General features: G+C 41.0%; 1 protein-coding gene across 2 annotated transcripts in view; it reads right to left on the bottom strand.

Annotated features, from left to right (window-relative positions):
• Window positions 1–7220: 7220 nt before the first annotated feature.
• The window catches only part of KDR (kinase insert domain receptor), a 42167-nt gene continuing 37781 nt past the window's right edge, over window positions 7221–11606 (bottom strand). For both annotated transcript variants that reach the window (XM_037897765.2, XM_037897766.2), the window contains exons 28-30: window positions 9888–9984; window positions 9693–9781; window positions 7221–8764 (exon numbers count right to left, since the gene is read on the bottom strand). In XM_037897765.2, the coding sequence (XP_037753693.1) occupies window positions 8545–8764; window positions 9693–9781; window positions 9888–9984 (406 nt within the window). In that variant the 3' untranslated portion in view covers window positions 7221–8544. The remainder of the gene's footprint in view (window positions 8765–9692; window positions 9782–9887; window positions 9985–11606) is intronic.

Below are 11606 nucleotides of genomic sequence, written 5' to 3'. Positions count from 1 at the left end.
GCAATGTTAGGGCCAGATTTTACAATCCCTCTCAAAATCTGAGGGGTTTGAATGATGTCGCCATTTCATGATGAACAGTTCTGGATAAATCGACTTTTAAACTGGCCTCACATAACAGCAAAATGTATAGTCATCATGGAAATTTCTCTAATATAATTATACTGAGGTGCAAATTGATAATAAAACTGAATTAGCCTCTTAAACGAATAGCAGTATTAGTATGATAACATGGTTTGAAATGTCTAGACCAATTGTTTTTATAACATTACCAATCTGTATGTTTATAATTGTACTGCTTTATCTACACACTCCCTGCTGCTTTAGTACTTAGCTAAACTGTAATGCTAACTAGTTGTTGCCAGTTTAAGACTTTTATCAGAAAATATAAAGATGTCTTTGTGATTGTAATTGAAAACGACACATAAGTGCACCCAAAAAGTTCCTATTGTCAAGTTATCTCCTGAGGGCTGTGTTCATAAGTAATACCCAGAGTTTAAATAGATTTTGTTATACCCCTGAGCCTTAGCTCACTAAGTAACTGATAAGATAGGCTATGTTTTCACTCAGTTCCGCTGGTCTGCCCTAGTAAATGGTGCTGCTGTTTGTGCTGTATTCCAGCAATGTAGTTTCGCATCTTATCCCACCATGCAGCCAGGCAGGAGCCACCTCAAACTGTCAGGAAACAGGGCTGTTATGAACACACAGGGGGCAACCTCAGCTCAAGCCTGGAAATATTTCCTCGACCAGAAGCATCAGTGCTGAGGTGAAACCAGCGAGTCAGTACAAAGGCCACACTAACACTGACAAGTCTTTGCAAACTTTGTGGGTATATCTGGCTAGTGGGTTATTTTACCTACTCAACCAATGGCATAGTCCTGCTCCCACAAAGTCAATGGGAGTTTTGGCACTGACATGAATGGAAACACAATCAAGCCCTGAGGGCTCAAATACATCCTAGCATGGTGGCCAAATGGAAGTGCTGACTGAGCCTCAACCCCCATTGAAGTCATCCAGAAGTGGGTACTTTTCCATCAACTTCAGTGGACTTTGGAGCAGGCTCTTAACGCTAAGGGGAGGAGTAAGGTAAGCCTTGTGTCAATCAACAGCAAAATCTGCCGGCCAGTCAGAAACATTAGTGCCAACCTGAAGCATATACTATTGCCAAGTGCACATGGTTCCAGCAACTTTAGGTATTTTTTTTAATTAGTCATATTTTTAATAGACACTTGATTAGACTGGAAGACAAAAAAAGAACATCTTCAGGCAGGCACAGGTTTGACCTGGACTCTTTGTGGCCCATACAGACCCCAGCTTCAGCCTTTGGTAATGCCAAAAAACTGCATCACAGAGGGTAGTGCTGGATAGCGACTGTGGAATGGTGGCTTCAGACAATCTCCTGGTGCAGAACGGTAACAGCCGTATAACCTTTGTTTAACGCTCTCGTATTTTTTTGTTGTCTGGCTTCTGTCATATCAAACCTATTCAAAGGCATGACAGGAATACACTCTGTAAAACAACTGTTCTGGCACTAACAAAATGCAACAAGGACTTTATCCTGCCATCCACCATATGCAAAACTCCCATTGACTTCAGTACAAATTTCGCATGACTAAGAACTGAAGACCTAAACTCCCCAAAAATGCTAGGTTGTATCTAACAAAGAAATGAAATGTATACCAAACTATTACTAAGGGCAGTGAAGCAAGAATAAAACAGGTTTCAGAGTAACAGCCAATGCATTTCACTATGGTTTAACAGTCTGTCAACTATCTTCATAGATAAGATTATTTCTCAGAAGTATGTCAAGAGGCATGACTGACTTAATATAGAAATTAGTGCATTTAAGATGGGTAGAGCTAAGTAAAATTGTTGAAAACTTGCCTATGAAATGTCTCAAGAAAACTTTCATCATTTTGCTTTGGGTGTGTCCCTGCTGCTTATGTTTCATTTTAAAAAGAAAATTGACAATATGGTTATTTTTGCATCAAAAACGTGAAAATTTGAGTTTCAATTTTGAAAAGATTTTTCATTCTTGAAATATGGTAAATTTTCTGGTGCAACTGACTGACTTTTGAAGTTCATATCAAATTGTTCAAAACTCAGATTTTGAGTTGTTTCACCCAGGGTGAATTTGGCTTGTGAAGATTGTGATAATATGTATTTGAGAACCTAGATGTAAATTGGAAGCTTTGGGTGGCTTCCTGGCCCTAGTGAAATCTATGAGAGTTTTGCCATTGACCTCAATAAAACCAGGGTTTTACCCACTGAGTTTATTAGGTAGCTTAATTCACCAGTTCTTAATTGAAAATTACACAAGGAAGCTAGAAAGCACTAATTCCATTCCATCCCAACGTCATTCCTCCGCAGGATGGAGTGGCATATATTCAGCCAATGAAACACAATTCAGAAGCACTATATCATCAAAAGAAATCATCAGTGGTTCATTGGCGATCCTGAGAGCAGGACACTATTGCCTAGCACTTTTCTGTGATCACTGTTATGACACCAGAGCTTCTGTTCATTTTAGACAGAGTGGCAGGTACATATGTTTGATTTTTCAAGCTTAGTAAAACTGCTACCAAAGCAAACCTCATCATTCATCATAATATGTCATCCTAACAAGATGCAAGTCTGAGATACTTCACATTTTAACCCACCAGAGGCAGTGAGTAAATAATTTATGGGCTACCAGAACACCTCTCGTCATGAATCTGATATGTTTAACAGCTAATTACATCTATGTAGGGATTATGGTTTACATTGTAGTTTTATAGTAACAAAACCCAAGCTTCCTAAGATTCCATTAAACAGCTCCTTATCTCAGATGTTGTGATGCTTATCAGCACCATATGTTAAGAACTCCTGCTATGTTTCCAGATGACCCCAGGGAAGCCTTCTAGGATTTAATTAGGTTGAAATGTCAGGAGGGCAGGAGTTGAGAACATAGCTTGTGACTTACAACACATCATTCAGCCAAGCAGAATTTAAACCCAGGTCTGAAATCCAAAGAAAAGGTCTTTATAATCTAGCTTTTATACCTAATAAATTTGTCAAATAGTTTCAAAATTGTTAACTTTTTTTTCTCTGTTATTGCTATACACAATACTGTGATGTAATACAGTGCATGTAGTCATCCTTTATATTAGTGATGGGTGAACCTCAAATGAATCATGGTTTGGGTTTCAGTCATAGGAAAATGCCAAAGTCCATCTTCTTCTCTTCAGGTTATCCACACTTTCTGAACACACTATACATAGAACCACTTAACTAAGACCTGGAAATGACCTGTTAGGTTTGCCAATCCATCCCCCTGCCATTGCAGGATTGTCCCAAGAGTACATTTCTAATGCTTTCTCCCTACTCGTTTTAAATGACCCAAGTGATGGAGTTCTGCCACCTCCATAGGGAGACTTCCACAGCTTAATCCATCTGAATGCCAAAGCTTTTGGGCCTACGTTTGCTGGTTTTGCTCAGCCAAAGCCCCCACTGGAGCTTTTACACCACTGGGAGCTTTTGTCTGAGTAAGTACTGTAGGATGATACCTCCAGGGACAAAACTCAACCCCATGCACCCAAAGAAGGGCCCAAATGCCGTGGAAATGTTATGTTTTTGAAGGATGGGAGGCAGACCAGTCGAGAGACTTGCATGTGGTAGCGTACAGTTGCACTCAGACAAGAGGAATTGTGGGAAGTCTGACAGCATGGACGTGTACTGCACAAAGCCATTGGGATGTAAGCCCAAACTAAGGAGACAACAGGCCATGCCTGCCCTTTCCATCTCCAGCCCTGTGGTGGTGGGCATGGCCCTTGCTTTCAGGTAGCATGGCCATTCCTCAGCTGCCTGGATTTTTCTCAGGAACAGAGCATTTTTGCACGGGCTTTTCTTTGTGCCATATGTGCAGCTGCTTAGGTGACAGCTAGGTCACTGTAGTGTGACAGATCACGTGTGGGTGTGGCTGTTTGGGAGCCTAGAAAGAAAACTGAGAATGTGCTTATCCTGCTGTATTCCTGGTTTAGCCATTATAAAGCATTCTGACAAATGCATGAATTAATTCTGAGAAATGAAGCAGCGAAGTTTTGCCCATGGTTAGACTGGTCTTACAGCAGGATGGAGATGGATTTAAGCCCCTGACGATAGCCTCCCACTGGAGCAGCAGCACCCAGGGAAAAACTATCACTTGCAGTACAGCTTCTTGCCTTTTTTGGCGGGGGAGAGTGGTGGACAAAGAAATAAATGACTATATAGTATTAGCTAAATCCAAGCCCTGTAGGCCTCAACGTGGTGCTGTACACTTCAGAAGAATGGAGCGGAGCGCATGATACAGGTGTCAGCCTTGGTTATCCAACTGAGCTGCCCATCACTGCATGAAGTGCCGTTGCTTTTGAGGGAGGAAAAGTTCATAGGCAATCTTATGCATGGACTGTGTTTCATAGAGATGTCCCCAAAAATTAGAAATCTTTTGACTAGAGCTGGACCCAGACCCTGTGTTTGAACATTCTTGACTTCTGGGAGCATTCAAAGCCCAAACCTTGCAACTGGCCCTGTATTTACAATGGGGCTGAACAAAACTCCATAATGGAAACGCTCCTGAACTTCAGGGATCTGGATGCAGATTCAATTTTGAGGCTCCATCCCATGTCTCCTTTGGGGGCAGATGGGCAAAGGGAGGGGTTGTGTCTCTGAGGTATCATAGCTTTGCCAGGGCTGTTTGAGATGCAAGTCTCTTAAAAACATGTATTTTAGAATGTAAAACATCTGCCAAGGCAGATGTGACCTGACTGTGTCTAGCCAAGTATGCTGCATTCAGAATATAATAAAAAGCCCAGGTGTCTTTAAGGATGTAATTGCTATGGCAGCAGAAAAGAATTATGGAACTAAGTGCCAAATATGTGAATACATTTATAGCAGCTTTTCTTGTTCCTGAAACTGAATATATGTAAAAATAAATAAAGAGGCTGATTTCCTGTCCTAAAGCAGGTGGGGGCTCATTCCTGTGTTTCTTAGTCATTCATAAAAAGGCTTGGACCCATGGAACAATCTGATTGGCTGGCAAGGAGCTGTGTCATTACTGGTCAAAAGTCGTTAGCCAAAATATTTAAGTTGCCATTTTTAAAGGGTTCTGATACATTTAATGCTCTATTTGTTACATGTGCACCTCAGATGCTGGAAGAGTACCACTGACACACCACTGTGGTTCACATATATTAGACCAGAACTGGGGATGGACCCAGGTTGCAACATTTAGATCCAGATTTCAAAACTCCCACGGCCTGGAGCATTTTAAATCTGGAGGAGATGGGTGCTGCAGTGATGGTACACCCTCATTTCCTCATGGGCATTAAGAGGCTTGTTTCTGCAGGGACTCCTCCATGCACACATCAGCAACGTACATTCCAGGCACCTGTCAGATACAATATTATACGACTGTGTATATAACACAACACTTGCTGTCTTCACTTGACTGTGTAAAAATTGTCATTCAGGAATGTGATGTTCTGTGTGTTGATAGATATACATTATGTCAGAATACGGCATGGAACATAGTCCAAACGAAATGCTACATTATATAAAAATGAAATCCTCCATTATATAAAAAATAACAAATATATAGTACAATATAATTCAAAGGAAAGCCATCATAGGATTTAAGTGACACACCACTTTGGCTCTATTGGCATGCTCTCAGGGGGGCTTATTTTCAACTGTATTTATCTATTATTCTCTCGGGTGTAGTTACTGTTAACAAACATGTACAGAACACCAGAAATATGTATGGTGCTTTCCTGAGATTAAAAGGATGATGATCCCTGCCCCAAAGAGTTTGCAATCTAAGGTCCAGATTGCAATAGCCTTAAGTCAGACTGAATAATACCTTAAACCACAAGCAGTCCCACTGAATTTAATAAGACTTCTTGTGGTGTAAGGTTCTACTCTGCGTGCATAAAGGTATCAGGATCGGGTCTTAAATTAAGCAGTGGTAGAACATGAAGAGAACAGATGAAAGAGCATGGATCTGAGAGACTAGTGTTAAAGCAAATAATATGAGTCTTTTATGTGAAGGACTCCTATGGTTTGATATTTTTAAACAGATTTAAAATGGAACATAGGAATTGCCATTGTGGGTCAGACCAGATCAATTCCAGGATCTGGCAGTGGCCAGCCCCAAATGCTTTGGAGGAGGGCATAAGAACCCACGGTAGGTAGAAGTGGGATAATTTGCTCCTAAACTCTACTAATTAGTGATTGTCTTAAGACCTGAAGCATGAGGCTTTCTATCCCCTACACTTTTTTCAGCATTAACCACTAAAACTCTGGATATTCCTGATATCCCTATAAATGTCCAATCCTTCTTTGAATCTTGCTAATGAGCAAGACAGGAACAGAAGATGGAACAGAAGAGGTGGTCAGCAGTGGAAAGGAAGGTTAAAAAAAAAGAGATTCTGAGGCTGGACTTGAAGGAAGAGCATGGAGATGCTTGGTGCACAAGAATGGGGACAACATTCTAGATGTAGAAAGCAACATGGAAAAAACAGGAATATGACACCATGGGAGAAGGTGGACTACATTAAAGAACATATCCTCTCCCCAGCACAAAGCTAGAGTAAAATTAGACCAACCATACAAGCTCTGTTTTGGTTTGAGTGGGCACAGCCCCCCTCCACACCCAGTCCTTCCTCTGTGCCTGCTTCTTCCATTTTGTGAGCACACAGGTAAAAGAAAATATGAGAACGCTACTGTACTCCATTTGTGGGAGAAATATGTGGCAAGCTGCAAAATGCCTTGCATGAAAATGCAGTTTATTACAAACAGCATTTATATGGGACATTAATTTGTCTGCTTAGACTTCTATTTCCCCTCCCAATGCAAGAAAACACTTTCTCAGAAGACTCCGTAGGTGCTAATATTCTGTTCCACTGACAATTCCATTGAACGCTATTGTTTTTCTAGTTATTAGCATAGCCAATGTTTTACTAGCAGCAGTATGCACTCAAACATTTATACACAATAGTGGTGCACAATATAAATGGTAGGACACATAGATAAAGGTATATTTTGTTTACTTGTAGTAAAACACAAGTAAGCTTCCTGTTTTTGTTTCCCCATGATTTGCTCTTCAGTAGTAGAACTAACAGCATTCAGCGAGTGTGGTGACGGGCAGAGTATAAGAACATGAGGAGAAGAGGAGAAAAGAGATCTACTCAAAGTCCCCTTGTCTTTTATATTTTCCAATCCCTTTTAATAAAGTGAGATACTTCCGGTATTATAAAAAACGTTGTGACCCTTGTAACGCTACAAAACACTGATACAAAATGTGAATAGTACAATGTTCAGTATATATATATATAATATATATTTATATTTTAATATATTATATTTATTTCTACATAAACAGGCTATAAATATTATATGTGCCATATTTGCCTTATACTCGTGGTTCCCAGCATTTGACTTTATAGTACAAAAACCCTTAAAAAAAATAAAATACATAAAGAAACTCAGTAGAAATAGCTGTACATTTTAAAAATCTTGTACATATACAGTGTTATCGTTACAGCTCTGGGCTACAAGAACACAGTTAAAAGCCTGTCCAACAATTAATTAAATTGAAAAATCACCACTCCTAGAAGTTTGAGCTGCCATGTAATAAGTAATTGATACTCAAGAGTTTATGGGGCAAATTCTCTACTGCTGTACATTGGAGCTGTGTCAGTTTGTACCAGCACAGAATTTGGCCTTCTATGGGAGGAAAAAGAGTTTAAAAATAAGTTATAGATCGCTATGAGCCTTAGGTAACTTCTACTTTCATTTCTACTTGTTCCAGGGCCTGATCCATTGTCTATTAAAGTCCATGAGAATTATTTGCATATACTTTAGGCGGTTGTTGGATCAGGCCCAAATTCACTGACTTCACTGGGAAACTCTTACCCAAAGAAATATAGCTCATCAGGTCTTACCAAGGCAAATGTGTTTTCCGTCAAGGAGAGCACCCATCAACCTTGTCTTTGTTTAATTCAGTCTATATTTAGTCAGAAACCTTCAATTAGACACAGACCTTAAATCGGAAGGTTTTTGGGTTTTTTTTTGTATGGGTCTCAGCAAAAAATCATTCTGAAACAAGAAACCAACACAGTGATATTTTCTTCCTGGAGCCCAGCCGCCAGGAGAAACAAAAGGCATGGCTGGAGCTTTATTTCGTACAACTGGAAGCACAAAGCGCCCTGCTGAATGCTATACCAATGCCTGTAGTCTTTACACCACTGGACAGACACTTAGTGTCAACATGTGTTTCATTTAGGTCTCAAAGTCCACAACCCGACTTTGTAATCAGAGAAACAAAATACATATGTTCACGGCAGTGACAGCAACTTATCATGAGCAACTGATGTCTCTTGAAGAAGCGTCTTGTGGCTCATCACTGCGCAATTTGCTACGTGATACTCGTGTCCTTCTTGTGAAAGCGGGTGTCCTGTGCATAAGCCGTGAATACAACCAGTCTAAGAAATACAGGAACGTTCCATATGATTTCCTGTTGTTTGTTTTGTTCTAAACAGTAGGCGAGCTGAGTGGAACACCAGTGTCGTAGGTAAGTGTCTGTGTGCAGCAGGTTTGAGGTGTGTCCTCTCTGGTGCTCAATAGTTCTGTTTCTTCACTAGAGTAAACTGTGGTGTCCATGTCATCAGAATGATATCCTGACTGGTAGCCACTCGTCTGGTTTGAGGCTTCAGACATCACAGATTCGTTACTTTTACTGGGCACCAGCACACTGCAAGAGAAATAGAAACAACGTTGAAATAACTTCTGAGAGTTTCCTTTGGAGGCCATCATTAGGCACATCAACTTGTACAAACCGCTCTTCTCCAAAACCAGCATGAAGCAGAGCAGAGTTGTTGTTAGCAAGGGTGGCTTGTACGCTGATATAAAAGCTTTTTCAAACTTGCACCGGATTATAGGAGAGATGGTTTTCCCCTTCACTCCTCTATGACACGTAATATGCATCCTGTACAGGGAGCATTCTTATGGCAGTACAGGCTGACTGTGGGATATAAACTGCGGCCTCTGAGAGTGAAGTGGAATGAAAGCTTGGAAATGTGTCCGTGCATTGCAGTGTGAGGTTGCAATTGTAATTACAGTGAACCTTTGCTTGGAATGAAGTTGTCCTAGAAAAATAAGACCCTCAGAGGGGTTTTCACAGGAGTAGGTGAGGCTTTAGCTGTGTGAATCCCACTGACTTTTAGCTGAGTCTGAGAACTAAAATCCCGTACAATGTGCTGAAATTTACCCCTTATGTCCTTCCAGCTCTTTGAAAATCATGGGTCTGCTTTTAAATAGAGAAACCCACAATACTGTTATGAACAGGCTAGAATCAGAACCACTCAAATGTGTGCCATTGGGCCAGTATTCTCTAGTTGGTAGGGTAAAGGTGGAGAAAATAGCACACCTTCTCTCTGTGCTGCTGCTTGAAGTTCTGAATAGCTGTGGTGTACAGCACAGTGACAGCTACAACGTCCTAGGAGACCTGGGACTTGTTACAAGACACAGACAACCGGGCGTGCAGTGGTTTATTTTCTATATTTTATATGGCACACGAAGGCCATTCAGAGAAGAGTCTGTCTTTTGAGACAACTCATAGCCTAAGCATCTTCTGTAAACTGGATAGTCTTATTCCATCATATTTGCTGGCTGCCCCTTACCTAAAGGGAACTGTCACTTGCTGAGCTCTGTCTTCCAGTGTCTTCAGCTCTTCAGATGCAAGAACCATCCCACTGTCTGTCTGATTGTCCTTTAAAGAGCCAAAGAGAGGCCGGAAATTGATCAGATGGAAACACACACAAAAATGGAAAAGCAACACAAGGAATATGAAGGGATGTAACAAAAGACAGACTTACATCTTGAACAACTTTTACAGCAGGTACTAAGGGCACATCTTCAAATGTTTTCACACTCACAGGTCGGCTTTTTCTTTTACTACCTTGTCGGTACGGACTGTAAAGAGAAGAATGGGTTTGTTTTCATGAGCCGTCTTTTGGGTGAAAATGACACAGATGATATCAGACTCCTTTATCTTTCAACAACAAAGTTAATCATTTGTCAAAACATATTATGCAAACCTCAACTGAAAAGGGGAAACTGGCTAGAAAGTGGCATGTTTCTGACCTGCGGCTGCTAAAACCTTGATCCCCAAGCAAATCCTAAGGAACACCTTTTAAAAAACAACCAACTCCTTTTCTGAGTGATGCTGCAAGTTTCATTTCCTGCAAACTCCACATAAAAGTCTAACGAACAGAGAAGCTTGGACCACAATTGTATGTCTCTTTCTTTGGGCTGTACTTCTGAGACTCCAAGCTGGACCTGAGTCACCTACAGCAGACAGAGCAAACTGTCTCCTGTTAAAATGTGGGAGTTGGGGCTACGTGTTCAACATCTCCCTTTCTTGAAGACTCTTCTCCAAAAGAAGCACGCCAAGCAGGAGGGAGTTCAGTAACCCAGTGACAAAGAAAACAGCAGTGGCCTATCACGGAGGACACAGATGCCCAAATCAGCAGCAACCTCAGAGTTCCCTCTCTACATAAGTGTAATGAAATGTACCTTGTTTCCAAGCTAGCCTACCTAAAACTAATACAAGAGCTGCAGCAATACTGGCTCTGACCTAAGAAGGGACCACACCAACTTTACTTCTGGAAGAGGGGGAGTCAATGGGACAAAAGGCATCTCAGTATGCTACAGTGAGATCCTAGTCTGCTTTGTTGGCTGCAAAATGCTTCCAGCTCCAGGAACATAAAAATAAATCTATTCAAAGTCACATTTCATATTCCCCGCTCTCCGCCTCTTAGGGCAGCACTCCCACTGCTGTTTCATCAGAACAGACTAAAAAAATGCAGAAGGCCCCTTTAAAACATATATTACCAATGTTGGTTTTTTTCCTTTTAGTCATTACAGAATAACAGGAAGAGTGGGTTGGGAAAGCCATATAGGAAGTGTTACAAATGGAAAACGAGAGCAATGCTTTCAATTATATCAAATGTTTTCATCTTTTAAATGTAAATATTATCGACCATCACACTATTAAAACATGGTATTTAGGTGTTTAGTTATAGTACCTTGATTTCAACGGAAGCCCTAAGTGCACTGTTCCTATCTATTATTTTCCCTAGCCCTATACTAAAGGAGGATAGGGCTTGATTCTGCACCAACAAAGTTAATGGAAGCTTTGTCATTGACTTTCATGGATGCAGGATCAGTACCCCTGCAATAATTAAACTGGGGCAGAGTGGTCTGAAGGGACTTTCTCGTTCTTATATGAAATTCTTCAGTGGATTCTATCTCTGCTCTTGTCTCTTGCAACAAACCCCTCCAAGTCACCCCTGCTTCTTCTGAGGCAGCAGAAAGACACTGGCAACCATCCCTGGCATCCTGAACTCTTGAAGCTGCAGTAGGAACCACAGATACGCCTAGGTGAGAAAATTCCTTCCTCCCCCACAACTTATATAGATAAGCCCTTCCTTAAGCCCATATGCACAAGCTAGGTGCGGGTTCTGGAGTTTGGTCTTAAGTAAGCCTTCACTGTACACTGTTGGATAAGATTGCACACTCTCTGCAACAGGGAA

Source organism: Chelonia mydas, chromosome 4, assembly GCF_015237465.2.
Source record: "Chelonia mydas isolate rCheMyd1 chromosome 4, rCheMyd1.pri.v2, whole genome shotgun sequence".
Lineage (NCBI taxonomy): Eukaryota > Metazoa > Chordata > Testudines > Cheloniidae > Chelonia > Chelonia mydas.
This window is presented reverse-complemented; position numbering and strand designations above follow the sequence as displayed.